The 16,248-nt window shown below is 55.9% G+C and overlaps 1 protein-coding gene across 1 annotated transcript in view; it reads left to right on the top strand.

Annotated features, from left to right (window-relative positions):
- Positions 1 to 5,351: 5,351 nt before the first annotated feature.
- Positions 5,352 to 16,248, top strand: part of ZFYVE28 (zinc finger FYVE-type containing 28) — a 112,198-nt gene continuing 101,301 nt past the window's right edge. The window contains exon 1 of the mRNA XM_026485958.4: positions 5,352 to 5,456. Within this exon, the coding sequence (XP_026341743.3) occupies positions 5,418 to 5,456 (39 nt within the window). The 5' untranslated portion in view covers positions 5,352 to 5,417. The remainder of the gene's footprint in view (positions 5,457 to 16,248) is intronic.

The raw sequence follows: 16,248 nt of genomic DNA, 5'->3' as shown, positions 1-16,248 counted from the left end.
GATGATCACCCAGTCTGGCTTCTCCAACTGGCCATAACCCCCCTTACCAGGTCTCCCAGGCCCCGCCCTCCATCTTACCCCTCCAGCAGGTCTTCTGCTGTGGGGGAAAGGCAGGAGGACGCAAGGCCTCTGGTAGGTGGGACGGGGGCAGTGCTACCCAGAGGGGTGAAGCAGTCTCAGGGCAGGGGAGTCTCCTGTCACTAATAGCCATCACGAACAAATCCCCCCAAGTTCTCACCTCCTGGGGGACCCAGCCGGGTGTCCTACCCCTTCCCAGCCTGGAATCCCAATCCCTGGGGCCCTCCTCCTGCTTTCCCTGCTGCACCCAGCTCTGTCCACCCAGCTTCTCACCAGCTCACAAGCCCCTGACATGCATCTCCCGAACCTTGAACACTCTTTGTCTTCTCCCTGGTGAGCTCGTGGGCATCCCGTAGCACCAGGTGCCAACACAGCCCCTGTGGAACCTGCCTTCCTCCTCCCCTAGCTCTTCCCTTCTCGGTGCCTCCTCTGAACTCGTCCAAACTTGCGTGACACCCCCGTGAGCAGCTGGAGCGGGACCCTGCTTTCCGGCCTCTGAGTCCTGGCCCTTAACCAGAGCTGGCCCACAGCCGGTGGTGCAGACGTGTCTGTGGGGTGAACGACAGGGCGTACAAATGTGCGAAAGGATCCAGCACCCTAACTGGTACTCTTAGTCTCAATCTGAAAGTTGGCTTTGACATCCAGAGATAGACCTCCCCGAAGATCATATTAGTGCTTTGTTAAACCTGTGCTTCCACAGATCCTATAGTTAATGGAGTTCAGTTTTATTGTTTCACTTAATTGGAGGATAACAGATACCACAACAAGATTTACTAAGCAAGTCTATGTGGAAGAGAACAAACGCCATGTTGAGTTGGGGGTTGAGGTGGGGGGGGTCAGTCTCCCCATCCCCAGGGAGGATTTCCTGCCTGTGGAGCCTGAGGTCCAGGCTGGTTCTAAAGCTCTCCCAACAGCTTCTCTGGCCTATTCCTGATAACATCTCAGGGTGAGCCATAACTGGGTGAAAGAGGCACCGTGTCAACATAATAAAGGCAAATATCACATATTCCAGAGCTCACAAGGAAATGAGTGCAATAAGTAAAAAGTCTGTTTTTATAGAAAAAATGTTAAGGCTGCAGGTTTTTTTTTAATCCCTTCTGCCAACTGTCACTTAGGGGCGCTGCCCTGGGATGGGGTCTGGCCCTTGACCCTACCTTCCTGCATCTGCTCTGAACACAGCTTGGCCTGGAGGAACCACATAGTCAGGAAAGGGCTCCCTCCCTCCAGCACCTGATGGGGGCAGTCTGCATGCATGGGAGCTGCTCCTGGAGGCAGGATGACTTCCCTGCCCTCCCTCCTGTCCCGGAGCTGGAACATTGTGAAGAAAGCATGCTCCAAGAGGCCCTTTGATGACACAAGTCCACGAAGAGCAAGAGAACCACCCAAGCCCTCCCTGCAGTCCAGGGCGGGCCTGGATGTAAAACTAGAAGCAATGCCTAGATGTGCCAGGTGGCAGCTGCAGGGAGCAGTCGGGGCAGGGGGGGGCTGTGGGGAGGAGGGAGGGGTCCCTGGCTCACCATCAGGCCCAGGGCTCCTGGGGCAGGGGCGCTGCACCCCCAGCCCGGTACAAAGCAGCTGCGCCAGGAGGTGGACATCAGGAAAAGAGAGCTTAGATTTCTGCATTCTCACTGAAGTGAGCCTGTGAGCTTAGTCAGCATAATGACACGTTCGGGTGGGAGACGGGTGGTAAAGTCATCTGACTCTGATAATGCTCTTAGCTCCTCAGCTTTGTTTTAATGGGGTAAAACCAGATATGCGGGAAGTGGTATTTAATTCCCAAGATTTCACTCCCCTAACCAAAACTTGACTGTCTCATATTTAACTTTAAAAGTGGGCTGGACCAAAGCTTTTCTTTTCTCAGCAAATCCCTTGTAGAAAGAAATGAGATTACAGGAGGTTCAAATTCCATCAGACACAATCCAGTTCAACACTCTCAGCCACTAGAGAGGCTTCATTTACATAGATATCAAATGTGCGTTAATTCAAATATATTCTATCTCAGGCTTTTGATTCTGAGTAAAAGTCTCTGAAGGATTTTTGCCAAGTCATGCTCCGATGGCTTGTGCTCAAAGTACAGACCCACATGGCAGGTTTTGCTGGTTGCTTTTTAATCTCCACTCCCCCTTTCCTCCTGAGTAACAAAACCACTGAGTTTTAGTTGGGTTTATTGCTGCCCAGCTGAAAGATGACATTTTCCAGCCTGCCTGGCAGCTGGGTATGCCATGAAGTGCAAGGGCATGATTTCTGGAAATTCTTTCTGAAAGGCAGAGGCATATATGCTTCTTCTCTTTTCCATCCTGCTGCCTGGACTCAGGAAGTGATAGCAGGAGCTTAGGCAGCCATCCTGGACTGTGAGGAAACATGTTCAAGATGGCAGAGGAGGAACCAAGAAGAGTCCGGTCCCTGATGGCTTTTTGTGGCTGCTATACCTTCCAGGATTGCCTCCGCCATTAACCTCCTTTATGGAAGCATGAATAATTTTGTTTGGGCCACTATGATCTTGGGATTTTTCATTACATGCACCTGAATCTAATCTTTAAAAAAATTTTAAAAAATATTTTATTTATTTATTTGAGAGAGAGAGAGAGGGAGAACATGAGGGGGGAAGGGGTAGAGGGAGAAGCAGGCTCCCCAACAGCAGGGAGCCCGATGTGGGGCTTGATCCCAGGACTCTGGGATCATGACCTGAGCCAAAGGCAGCCGCTTAACAGATTGAGCCACCCAGGTGCCCCTAAACATTTTTAAAAAAGATTTATTTATTTTAGAGAGAGTGAGAGAGAGCACTAGCAAGTAGAGAGAGGGGCAGAGAGAAAAAGAAGCAGACTCCCCACTGAGTGGTGAGCAGGATGCAGGGCTCTATTCCACAACCCATGAGATCATGACCTGAGCCAAAACCAAGGGTGGATGCTTCATCAACCGAGCCACCCAGGCGCCCCTAGCTGAACCTAATCTTAACTGATATACCCACTTCCCTGAGGCCAGCCTTCCTCCCAAGCTGTTTCAAACTGGGAAGCATAGGAGGATAGCCTCTGCACAGCAGCAAGAGCTCCAGCCTTGGAGCTGGACGAGAACGAACCATAGAGAACAGTCCTCCAAGTTTTCACCCCCGGTTTTCATGTTAGGAGCACTGGCTGGGAGGAGCAGATCTTATGGGGGGAAGATGAAGAGTCCATTTGGACATGTTGAGTTTGAGGGGACTTGTTGGACTTCCACTGGCAAAGAATAGGTAAAGGGGTCTGCAGTCCCAGGGTGACGTTCAGGCTGGAGATACAAGTTTTGGAAAGGTCAGGAGAAAATGGCTTTTTATCAGACCGTGTGACCGCAGAAAATCACCCAGTGAAGGAGTGGAGAGAAGAGCTTCCAAGGACTGAGTCCTAGGGCTCTTGTGTTAGGAGGTTGGGAAACAGAGGAGACCTCAGCCAAGAAGACTGAGAAGGGGCAACCACAGGAGGAGAGGCAGGGAGTGCGATGTGTTCCACCAAGGTGAGGATGGTGTGTTTGGGAGGAGAATGCTCAGCTGAGCTGCCCGCTGCTAACAGTTCCAGGAAGAGATGGGGCTCTGATCACTGGACTTAGCAACATTGGGGGCAAGGATGACTTTGATGAAGAACTTTGTAGGAGGAGTTGGGTGAAAATCTGATCAGAGTGGACTCCAGAAAGAAGAGGCAGAAAGAATCTAAGATAAGAGGCAGCCCGGGGTGGGGGGAGCGGAGACGGGTTTGCTCCATAAGGGAGCAGCGACTGGGTAGTAGCTGGAGGTGTGTGGGGAAGATCAAGCAGGCCCTCGGAAATGAACATAGCCCACCAGCAGCACACAAGGAAATCTCTGGGGCTGCCTGTGCCCAGACTCATCGACTTTCAGACACTAAAGAGGTCAGGGATCCAGAACCATCAGAGCACGTAGGCCCTGGGCCACTGATAATATAAGTCTCAGACAATAAGTTCTCTACCAGGGGAGACATTACCTGGGTTTCCTGTATCCCACATCTGCACATTTCAGAACACCCAGAGAAGTGGTGCTGGGTGGGTCAGGGGAAAGTGCGAAGCTGCTGGGGGAGTGCTGTCCTTGATCTGGATCCCCTCCTACAGCCAAGAGCACAGCAGCCTCTTTGTGCCTCAGTTTCTCCAGATGTCAATGGGAATTTAAATGTTTTGTATTCAACACGTTTGTTTTTAGCTCTCTGCTTGATACACAATAGATTCTTAGATTTTGGTGATTGTCTTTATGGATCTAAATTAGGGCATGGTTGGGGGAAGCAGTGAATATGGGAGAAAATCTTTTTAAAAAGCACCGTTTTTTGAGACGATTAAAAAGAAAAAAGCACCGTTAACTTTAATCAAGGAGCTGGGAGGAAGCCAAAAAAGGTGGTTGGCGAAAGCAAGAAGATGAGAAGCAAGGAGAGTGAGCACTGCCTGCAGACGATGGGAAGTTGCTGGAGAGATGCTCTGATGCTGAGGGGACGTGCCTCGCCCTCCTCCCTATCGGCTCCCACCTGCTCCCTTCCCACCTCCTACCTGTTGGCCGGCTTCGTTGGCGCTCCTGCCGCCGAACCTCCCGTCCCACTTCCACCCGCCGCCACAGCAGACGCCAGGGCCAGTGGAGGCCGCAGGTCTCACGAATCCAGGCGGGTCCCCCACTTCACTACCGCTCAACCAGGACCCCCACCACCAGCCGGGACAGGGGGTGTGCGCAAGGGTGCAGTTTGGACGTCGTCACCTAGCAACCGGCTGCACGCACCGGCGTTCCCAGCTGAAAGACTACAAGCCCCAGAATGCACAGCGCCCGCCGTGCGGCGAAGGGCGCCGCGCCCGGGGTCCCGCCTCCCTGCAATGCCTCCTCGGGACTTGTAGTTTTTCGCCCTTCCCGGGAGCGCCTGGTCGCCCTCCGGCGGGGAGCGCGCCTCGGGCGGGGCGCGGCACGGCGCCTCGGGATTGGGCGGCCTCGGATGCCCGCGGCGGGCAGGGGGCTCGCGGCGCGTTGGCGCATGTGCGGCGCGCGGCGCGGTGGCCGGCGAGGCGCGGGGTGTCAGTGAGCCGCGAGGAGCCGGCGCCCCCGTGCCCGCGTCTGCCCGCCCGCCTGTCAGCCTGCAGCCGGGCTGCGGGTCGGCCCGGCGAGCCGCTCGCGAAGCATCTCCGGCCGCGTACCTGCCCCACGCACCTGTCCGCCGTCCTCCGCCCGGCTCCGCGCCCGGCTCAGCTCGCGCCCGGCGCCCAGGCACCGCGCGGGCCCCGGCCCGGCCCTGCCCCCGCGTCCGCCCCGCGCCGCAGCCGGGCCAGGCGCAGCGCTGCGGAGGCGAGGGCCGCGGGGCCGAGGGCCGCGGGGCCGGGTCCGCGCGGCGATGATGAACAGGTTCCGAAAGTGGCTGTACAAACCCAAGGTGAGCGCCCGTCCCTCCCTGCCCGGACAGACCCCTTTCCCTGTGGTGACCGGCCCTCTCTCTCCTACCGTCGACACCCCCCGCCCCCGCCACTCTGCGCAGGGTCGCGGGACCCCTGCGGCGGGTCCCGCATCCCCCACCCCTTCCTAAGCCGGGTCCTGGACCCTCCAGCTCTCACGGGCGGACCAGGGTGCGCTTTCCTCCTCTGCCCGCGGCCAGGACGCGCCCGGCTCCCTGCTCATCCCCGTCCTGCTTGGCGCCCCGCTCACACCTCGTGGTCCCCGACCGCAGCCCGAAGCGGACACCCTCCTACTTCTCCTGGGTCCTGGAAGGACATTTCCATCCCTCTTCCCTGCACGGGAGGACTCCCCCATTCTTCTGCCCGCCCCCGTTATCCTGGGCCCGGAATGTACCTCCCAGCCTACCTCCGCACTCCGGAAGAGACCCTCTCCCCATTCCCCCAGGTTCTGGAGGGGACCCCATTTTTCCTCTCCCCGGGTCCCGGACGGACCCCTTCAACCCCATCCCACTGCCCCGGCCCTGCCTTCCCGAACCAGCACTGATCCGCACCTTGGCCCAGTCCTTGGCTCGTGCCCACCCGCGTGCTCTCGAATCCAGGACGGGTGCCCTCCTTGGCGGCGGGGTCGGGGTCCCGGCGGCGCGCCCCGCGCCTAGTTGGCTGCGCCAGTCGCACTGCAGGCGCTGCGTCCCCGCTGCCGGCCCGGGCTCGTGTCAGCTGTGGCCGGCGCGGGGTTGGGGGCGGCGGTGCCTGGCGCGGGGCGCGGGTCCCGGGCCGCAAGCTGGGGGCTGGCGCAGCGGGGAGGGCGGGGGCTCTGGGGTCTTGGCTGGGGGCGAGACCGCTCGGGTGGGGTCACCGCAGCGACCAAGGGACATGGAGGCCGCAGTGTCACTGACCGATCCGAGGAACCCACGGCTCCCTGGGGTCTGACTACTTTCCCGGATCCGGCTTCCCAGCCCTCCCCGCGTGGGTGGTCTCTCAGGGTGGGAGTTTCTTTAAATCTGTGCCCTCTGGGTGTGCCCATTCGTGGGAGGCACCAGGTCCATTTGGGAGACCGCCACCCAGGGTCCTGGGAAGAGCTTAGGGACCTGCAGGGTTCGTGCTTTGTAGTCTTTGGGGTCGGAGAGTTTTCCAGAGTGTTGGGTTGAGGATTTAGGATGCCAGTGGTGCGCCTTGCTCCGCCTTGGCCTCACCCCGAGAGGATTTGGGTTCTTCCGTGCCGGGTACAGCCGCCGACCGGCTCCCAACCTCCTTGGCAGGTAGCAGCTCCTTGTTGGTGCGACCCTGGTGCTCCCCAGCTCTGTGTGTGGTCTGGGGCCGCCCTGACCTCGGCCATTTTCCACCCAGCCCCTCCTGGCTGCGGTTCCCCTCAGCGCCAATCTCAGTCCCTCTGCTGTCCTGCTGTAGATTGCCAGGGGGAGGTGGCGGCCTCTGCACAGGATATCTGGACAAGGAACAGCTTTTGTTTGTGTGACTTTTGTCCCTGGGTAAGGAAAAACCAAGTCTACTTGCCAAAAGGTCATTTCTAGGGTGGGCAGCAGCGTTAGTTTTTCAGTGTATATGCCGCAAGGGCTGGCAGGGAAACGTATCATAGGTCAAGTAACCTTCTGATTATTTCCAAAAACACTTTTGTCAGGAGTCCAGGGGCTCTGGGATGCTTTTTCCAGCCATGGCTCTGCAGTGGCCTTGTTTCCAGGATCACATAACTGTATCGTATTGTTGGAAGGGAAGGAAAAGTAATTGTGGGCTCTCTGTTTCATTAATAACAACATACTTTCAGTGGCCCTGCATCTTTTAGTTTAGGGGAAAGTCTTTAAAAGTGGAACGTGATATTGCCCTTGAGGTTGTGCCCGGGAATTGAGAATGGTGTCCCTAATTTTCCCTTCCCAGGCAAGCTCCAGGGGCTGGCCAGGGAGAGGTGGAGAATAGTGATGGAGGATCAAGCTGTAGGAAAAGCGGGGGTAGTGCTTCATCTGGTCTTCAGTGTCATCTCGGGTCACGTTGTCTGATATTTGTCCCTGACCCTTGGACTCAAAGGCACATCTGCATCAGAGAGCTTTGCGTCTGGCCATGGCGTGATGCCCTGCGGTCAGCTTGAGCTCGGGCGGTCTTTTGTTTGAGACCTGTCTTCGGAGTTAAATATCTTGGTTGTTTGAAGGGTTGGAGTATGTTAGGTCACCCTGGTAGCCTTTCATTTTTCAAATCAAAGCTCAGACTTTTGTTTTGCATTATGAATTGAATTTTATGTTTTCCCCTACCTTTCTAATTTAACCCATTTAGGCACAAGTGAGCAGATAGTGGGCCGGAAGAGCAGAAGTGTGAGTTAGCTGTGGGAGAATGTGTCTGGGGGAGACTGTTGCCTACAGTTAGGATTTTTTCCCCCACTTTTGTGTTTAGAGAGAGACACAATTCAAACTGCGTTCTTGATAGAACCCCTGCTTTGGTTAAAAACCGAACACTGAGCTGCTTGTTCATTACAATGCAGTGGAAAATATTCTGAAGCCAAAAATATTCATTGTTCTTGCAGTTCAAAAAAGCATTTAGAAATGCTTTAAAACATTCTGACACTTAAAATTTTTGATATCTGAATCATTAATAAGTATCTCAGTTGAGTAAAAAAAAAAACACCCTGATGTATAATATACTTGTTTAATATTAAAATGACATTACCCATCTCTCATTTTTCCGTTTATTTTCTTTAAGGCAGTTTTTTAAACCCTGTGACTTTTTTTTCATGTGAAGTGTTCGGATTTGTCAGTATTACCTGGACGGTGAAAGCTGCATGCTTATCAGCCTGTCCTTTGTGATGTCGGTGATGTGCTTTTTTGGCTTTTGTTTAGGGAAAGTCCTTCCAAGAAAGAGTTAACTTTAAAAAGATAAAACCTTTTGGAATGGTGTCTTCATTTGAAAGAAAAATGTCAATACTTGTGTTTCTCGCTGTACTTGTTGATACCCGGTCACTGTGCTACGGGGTGGCATGGCGGAAGGGGGTCCCGCACTAGGCCCAGCCAGGACATCTTGGCCACCATCAAAGAGCATCCTCATGATGGTACAGGTTAAATTTGTGCTTTCCATCTTTGAGGAAGAATTGATGGGTGGGTAGGTGATGCTGTCCAGGTGGGTGGGATGACCACGCTCAGCCTTGCACCCCATGAAGAGCTCTCTTATCTGTACCCCCAAAGCACTTCTGGGGTGTGGGTCATTAACTTTCCTTGTAAATACAGTGCTTTAGTGGGTGATGTTTACCTGGAAACTTTCAGTATTCTGGGTTCAGGTCAGAGATGAAATGGCATTCTTCAAGAGAAGCCCAAGTAATGGGATGGGTATGTTGCTTTCCGTAAGCAGGACCCTCCGAGCCTTGTGAAGTCTGCCTGGGTGTGTGCCCGGACAGGGTGTTTGCGGAACTCCCTGCCGGCGGCCGTTGCCTTAAGCCAGTCTCAGTGGGCTAGGGGCTCCAGAGCCCTGCCGGGGTCCCTCCTGGTTTTCAGAGTCCCTGGCCACCTGGTCATGGGCGTGGAGCTGGCCTTCTGTTCCTTGAGCACCTGGCAGGGAGGGGGAGGTGTGCACCCTGGGAGGACAGTGGCAGGTAGGAGCCCTTCGGGTATTAAAACAGCAGTTTGCAGGGCCACAGGAAAGGCCTGAGTTTGTGTCTGCATGGCCCCAAGGTGCATAGTTGTTGCATACCCCAGTTATCCTTTCAGGGCTTCCCTACAGAGACCTGGAGAAATACAACCAGGGCATCAGCAAACCCCAAGGCACAGAGCACTGTGGGAGGGCTTGCCGTGGAGGCCGGTGAGACGTGTGGTCTTCTCTTCCCCTGGGTCCTGCTGCCTCTGGGTCTGAGAGGGCAGCATCGGCATGCACGTCAGTTTCCCTGTTGGAGCCTGGTGCCAGGTACAGACACTGAGGGGCTTGGGGTTTTAATGTGATCTTCCAGCCAGGCTGCTAACAGATTGGTTTTTAGCTGATAAACTCTGAGTGCCCAGCTGCGGCTGAGGCAGTCTTTGGGGTAACTCGCTTCTCTCCGTTTCTCTCTGAGCTGAGCTACCGGAAAGCCAGCGTTCTGGAAAGCCTGGCCACGCAGGCTGTGCCAGGGCTGAGCTCCCTCTGTCAGCGGGTGCCTGGCAGAGAGGGGGCTCAGGGAGTCCTGGGAAGGGTGCTCGGCAGTGCTGAGTCACAGCAGGCTTGGCTGGCCCACACACCCATCTCTGTCATTCCTGGATTCGGAAGGCACAGGGCCCCTCCCTCACATGTATCAGCACTGGGAGGCTGCAGGCACGTGGGAGGGCCCCAGAGGTCCCCTGGCCCTGAAGGCGGCTTGAGGAGCCCACCTGGCTGGGCAGGGAGTGACTCAGTGGGAGGCTCCCACCTCCTTTGCCAGGCGTTGCTGTATTCCTGTGTGTGGCCTCACACGCCTAGCCCTGTGCCATCCGTGTTTGCAGGGCAGGGAGAGGCTGGGTGGCTAACGGACGCTGAGTGTCCGTTTCTCTGCCAACTCTGATGTCATCAGTTAGAGGGCTGCAGTTTACAATCAGAGCAGTGTACTAACGGGAAATGTCTGATAGGGTTTCTGTTAAATGGGCGAGTCACAGGCCGAGTCTTCAGCGTTGCCTAACTGATATCTGGTCTCAGCGTCCAGCAGGTCAGCGCACTAACCCCCCCTCCCCCCATGGGAAACCTGCTAGGTGATTTCATTCGACTTTAAGAAGAGATGGGTAATTTCAGGATGTTTTAGTGCCTCTCCTAAACTTGCCAGGAATTCCCAGAACACCGAAGATGCTTCTTTTAAATGTGTGAAAATGCACATCTAAGAGCCTATAAGTGAGTCAGTGGTCATCTGCAATTTTTGGTGGCATAGCCGTGGTTTTGTCTTGTTGGCGTTGAAGGCACTGGGTCACCATGGCTCCTCAGGGGTCTGCATGCGCCCACGCAAAGTTGAGTGATGGGGAGCGATCCCGGTTCAGAGGAAAACAGGTACCCGGAGTGCGTGTGCGGCAGTCCCCTCCCGGGCCTCACTGGCCTGTCTTGGCTGCCTGCTATGGCCTGTGTGTCCAAACAGTGTTGAAGCCACAGAAGGCAGCAGAGGCTTCTGCACTGGGGCCCGGGTGGGAACCCTCACCCCTTCCTGCCCAGCCCCGTGCCTCAGTGTCCCTGTTTGAGGTGGGGAATTTGAGGAGATCATCTCTGTCAAGAGCTCATCGGAGTGGCTCAAGAAATGACCACTGTCCATGTCAGCGGTGCTCTCGGGCGTGGACCGAATGCAGGACCGTGTGTGTATTTTATGGAGTCTGCCGTCACTGAGGTTTCCAGTTGCTTCCAGGTCGGTTTGAGAGTGAAACTATCTTAAAAGTTGCATCCTGCCTCCCCCATCCTCCCTTTCTGTGGCATGTTGGGTACTGAGGTGCTGGGAACAAGCCCTGATTCAGGACACCTAGGCATCCCGCTGGGCCTGGTCATGTTACTTACAATGATGAAGAGTAATGATCCCATCTCCTGTGCCCTCCCTTGGGCTGAGATGCAGCCGTGTGCTCACCCACTGCCCGGCATTGCCTCTCCAGTGAGAATACAGGGCCAAATTTCAGTCCGTGCAGGCATCAGGGGGCTCCAGCATGTCATGTCTGGCCCCCAAACCTCTCAAGCCTGCCCCATTCCTTGGCTGGCGGCTTGGGATCCAGGAGAGGACACCGTGGGGGCCATGGGGTAGCCAAGGCTGGGTGTAAATGGCAGCTTGGGGGGAGAGAGCTCTATGGGTTAAGGTGCTTAGGTTTTGGGGGTGCTTGTTAACACTTGCTGTTCCCTGTTTGACAAATGAGATCTCAGACACGAGATGTTAACCTTCGCAGCCGGGAAGAGGGAAAGCTGGGTTTGAACTGCGGTCTGTGTGGCCCCAGAGTTCACAAGCACCTCCGTCCTGAGCTGTGTGTTTCCTGCAGGAAGGAACCGAAGCTGTCATCGGTGTTTACATGAGGCCCATTTGATGAAACAATTTCTTTTGTACTTTTCACAGTTGGATTGCAAAGAAACTTAGATATTGATGGGCAATTCAAGTGTTTGAAGGAGGAAGACAAAAATGAATGGATTTTTTTTTACTGATCTGAATAGACGAAGCAGAAGTAGAATAGAACGTTTCATATTATGGTAATTTATGTAGAGTGGTTGGGTAAGATGAATGGAAGGTTTTTTTCCTTCTTACAGTAAGAATTTTGAAGCTCTACCATTTCTCCTTGTTTTGTGCTGGGTGGAGGCTAGGGAATGTTGGGGGCACTTCAAGTGGGGCTCCCTTCCTAGCTGAGGGGTCCTTTGAGCGCTGCATGGGGTCTCTGTGAGTCTCTGCCCTGGGGGCTTTGCCAGAGATCTCCCCTGATCACACCCACGGCCGCCAACTTTCGTACCCTGGGTTCTTGGGGAAGGCGGGTTAGCATATCTACGCGCTGTGGGGATGGTGTCTTTAGGGTAGCCATTTTTCCTTTGGGTTTTTCATTTCTGAGAATGTTTCCTGTTATTTTTAGGGATATTGTAATCGTAAAAAAAGTCTAAAAGCAGAATCAACTACTCTCGTGTCAGATACATTTAAGAATCGTACACCTGTGTTTTTAGCAACATTATACATAACAGCCAGAAGGTGCAAGCAGCCCAAAGGTCCTCCAGCAGTGAATGAGTAAATGAAGTGTCCATTGGTCCTCACGATGGCACATTATTCAGCCAAGAAAAGGAAATTCGGGTTATAACATGGATGGGTCTTGACATGCACAGCCACCGAAATGCACACTTTAAAATGAGTAATTGTATCTTATGTGAATTTCACCTCAATAAAAAAAATTTAGCAGTTCTTGAGAGTTTTTTGAGAATTGTAACATTTTTTGAGATAATCAAGGGAAAGGACATTTTGCAGCCAAGTAAAGAGATGTTCAGGACTGCGTTTCCCAAGGGGCGTGGCACCCTGAGGCTCTCTGAAACCGCCCCTGCCAGGCCACCCCCCCACTGGAGCCTCCTCGCCAGGGTTCTCATTGCCACTGACGACGGACCCCTGTGTCCTGCTTCCTGTCCTCCCACCCTGAGCCCTGCCAGGCCCCTCTGTTCCAGGGTATCCAGAAGACAGCGGTGAGGCGTCCTGTGTGCTGGGGCTTGTCCTTAAGGCTCCCTTCTGTCAGCTTTCTGAAACTGGACCCCACCCCCCTGGAGCTGCCCTGGGGAGAGCCGGTCCTGGTCGTATGCAGTGCTCACTCCTTGTGCCCGCTCGTGGGTAGTGGATAGCAAGGGGGGGTCAGGCCCCGGAGGAGCGGCTGTTGAGCTGGGATTTGAGGGACTGACGGCATTTGGCAGAATGGGTGGGAAGGGTGCTGGGCATCACACAGGGAAGCTCTGGGAGGATATGGACGTGGATGTGTGAGTCATGCGGGAAGGGGCAGGGGACCAGGTGGGGGTCACTGCAGATGGTGACAGGTCGGGCTCTCCAAGGAGGGTGGGGGGCGTGATGGGTCCCTCCTGTGGGGGGAGAGAATACATTAGGCGGGGATACCCTAAGCTGGTGACAGAGGCCTGGCTGAGGCTCAAGTGAGGGGATGGCAGCCAGGAGTCTGGGAGGGAGAGGCCTGGTGGGGAGGTCAAGGGGTGCTGTTTGCTGGAGGGGAGTGCCGGGGAGGACCATTGGAGCTGGAGGCCTGGGGGCTCAGGGGGGAGCTGTGGCATTCGAGGTGCCCAGGGAATGTCCATGTGGAGGCTGAAGGCAAGGACAGTGGACCTGGGGCTCCATGCAGCAGGCCTGGTGAGAGCGGACCCCTCTACTGCAGGTGCCCAGGAACGCTGATTCGCAGGCACCGAGCTGGCCCGGGTGCTGGAAGCGAGGCAGACCATGCCCAGGGCTGAGCACTGCTGTGAGAACCAGAACAGTCAGCCCGTTTTGTGGGCCGCATGTGGGTGGGGCTCAGGGCTCTCGCCTGGCTCCCTCCTGTGGACTTACTTGGCTGGGCTGGGCCGTGTCTCTGTCAGCTGAGTCCCTCTCTGCGTGGCCTCCTGTCCTCCTAGAGGCCGAGTGGGGGTCTTGGGGCCACAGCGGGAGTGGCAGGGCCTCCTGAGGCCTAGCTCTGAAGTCTCAGGTATCCCTTGCACCGTCTCCAAGGGCTAGCCGCCCCCCCCCCCCCCCCCCGTTCAGGCGGAGGCCGTGTTCAGGGACAGGGAAATCCCAGCTCCTGGGGAGCACTCCACGTGGTGGCCCAGGGCCTGAGAGACAGGGAGGAGGGATGAGTGGGTGGCGGGAAGCATGGGGCCAGGGGCGGGTTAGAGGGATTCACACACAAAACTGTGCCCTCCGTGGCAGGCGAATAGGAAAACCCCACCCTCTGCTGTGCCCTGGTTGGTGCTCAATGTCACTGGGATGCCTGGCAGAATAAAACGAAATTGTCCTGGAAACCCTTCCTGCCATACGTCTGGGTGGAATTCATGGTAAAAAAATGACGAGACATGAGAGTGTGGATTTCCCTGAGTGAGAATCAGGAGTCTGACGCACTTAAGTTTTAAAGCAATCCGACAGGTGGGAGAATGAAAGCACAGGGCGACACAAAGACACTTTAAATCAGAGCCCTGGAATCCCAGCAATGAAAGCGATAGTGAATTGAAACTTAAAAACTAACCCCAGCCCCAAGGAAGGGGTCTCCTATAGGTGGGCATGAGGGGATCACTCCAAGGGTGGTGGGGCTGCCGGAGAGGTTCCAGGGCGTGGGCAGAATGAGGGTCAAGGTGCATCTGATGGGACCGGGCAGGGGCAGGAACAAGGGGAGGCTGGCGCAGACGTGAGGCCCTGGTGGGGGGTGTGCAGGGAGTCAGCCCCCTAGCAGAGCTCGGGGCTTGCTGGGCCACGTCCACAGAGGGGATGAAATGGAAGCCGGTTTTAGATGAAGGCAAAAGCATAGCCACCCCCACTGCTTGCTGCAGAAGCACGGGGAAGGGTACTCCAGGAGGAAGACCAGAGTCAGAGGAGGGCGTGGGAGGCAAGGAGCTCGTGGCACACCCACGCAGCAGTTACCGCGTGCAGTGATGAGAAGCAGGGGCTTCTTTTTCAGGAGTAACCCCGAAAACAAGGGGAGTGGAATTACCAGCCAGGAGCACCTGGGGGGAGGTTTCCTGAGGTCCCCGGTGGCTCGCTGGCTCTGGAGGAGGTGCAAGGTGAGGGTGACCGTGAGTTAAGCACGTGCCTGAGCACCAGCATACTAGTTACAGGATGAGAACCTTCCAGACCAGGAGAGGGACGTGGAAGAACAGACAATCCAATCGCAGCAGGAAAGGAGGGGGGAGGGCAGCAAAGCAAAAGCACAGTGAATAGAACGCAAACAACAAAGCCGTGGAAGGAATCGCGTATCTCTCAGCGGTCTCAGTAGATGCAGATGGGGTGAACCCCTGGAGACGGCAGAGCTGCATGGTGTGTCAGACACAGCTGTGGGCTGTAGACAGGGATGCCCTCCGAACCGCTCGTGCAAAGCCCGGAGGGAAGGCCCAGAAACGCGGGCAGGCAATTAGCAGAAGGAGGGAAGGGAGCGTGTCAGCTGGAGGTAAATAGGGGAGGTAAATAGGCTGAGCCTGTCCCAGCCTGGGGGGCCCGGGGGGAGGAACCTGGAGAGCAGGCTCTCCGAGGGAGGTTGGCTGCAGGCGCGCGTTGGGGAGGCCTTCTGGCCGTGGGCGGGGGGTTGGGGGGGGTTTGGCCAAGGGAGGGGAAGCTAGGTCTTGATGTAGCCTTGCTCCTGAGGCCTCTGGAGCTGGGAGGGCCCTTCGGGGTGACCTTGAGCTGGGCAAGGTGTGAGTCTTGGACAGGGCTGCCCACAGAAGGGCCTGGCCTCGGCTGGGTTGGGGGCTGCCAGAGCCTGGGGGATGAGCCTTCAGTTCTACAGCTGCTTCTGGGTGAGCCACAGACACCTGCCCTCACATCCCTCGATGACCGCTTGCTGGTGTTGACCCCTCTACCCTCCGTCAGCCGAGAGCTCATGAAGGGCCCTGGCTGGTCTAACATCTGCATTGCTTCGTCGGTGTTTGTCCCATTGACTGTCTAGCACTGTGTAATTGGAGGTGGATTTGGGGCTCATTTTCCTCACCGTGTTTGAGGTCATGTGTCAGAAGAAGAGGTGGTCACACACAATCCTGGCTAGGACCCTTGAATGTGGAGGATACCTAGGACATCCCACCCCGGTGGGTGTCTGTTACATTCTGTGGTCTTGATACTTTTAGGATTTGGTCTCAGCTCTGAGAGGAAGGTATGACGAGCAGCCACGTGTCCTGGGACAGGCAGTGTGCCCAGTGGCCTTGTCCTTGTGTGACTCCCTGCTAAGTGCACGTGAGCCCCCAAGGAGCCTCCATGCTACCGGGAGAAGTCTGCGTCCCGCAGAGCCCAGCAGTGGCTTGGGACGGATTGCAGAGGGGCCCAGGACTTGGGCTCAGCCCATCCGGGCCCAGCTCTGGGTCTCCTCATCTATGCGGTGAGGCTCCCTGGGGGATCATTGTTGACCAGAGGCCAGTGTGCTTTTAGCTGGATGAGAGGCCCAGGGAAGACACAAGCGGCAAGCGGTGGTTGGGCCTGCCACGGCTCCTACGGGCCAGACACCCCAGGCTCTGTTGTGTGGGATACACTGAGCGAGCTCCAGAGAGCCCCGCAGTGGGGGGACCCCACTCTGACACCGCGGCTGCTGGTCTCTTGCACAGCCCCCTGCGTTCCTGGCTAAGTACACTTGCAGGGGCCAGACCCCACTCACTGGGCATTGTTTTCCAGTAATAAATGCCAATGCCCTC

This window comes from Ursus arctos, unplaced genomic scaffold (assembly GCF_023065955.2).
Source record: "Ursus arctos isolate Adak ecotype North America unplaced genomic scaffold, UrsArc2.0 scaffold_9, whole genome shotgun sequence".
NCBI classification, from domain to species: domain Eukaryota; kingdom Metazoa; phylum Chordata; class Mammalia; order Carnivora; family Ursidae; genus Ursus; species Ursus arctos.
The sequence above is the reverse complement of the archived record's forward strand: the minus strand, read 5'-3'. Positions and strand labels throughout refer to the sequence as shown.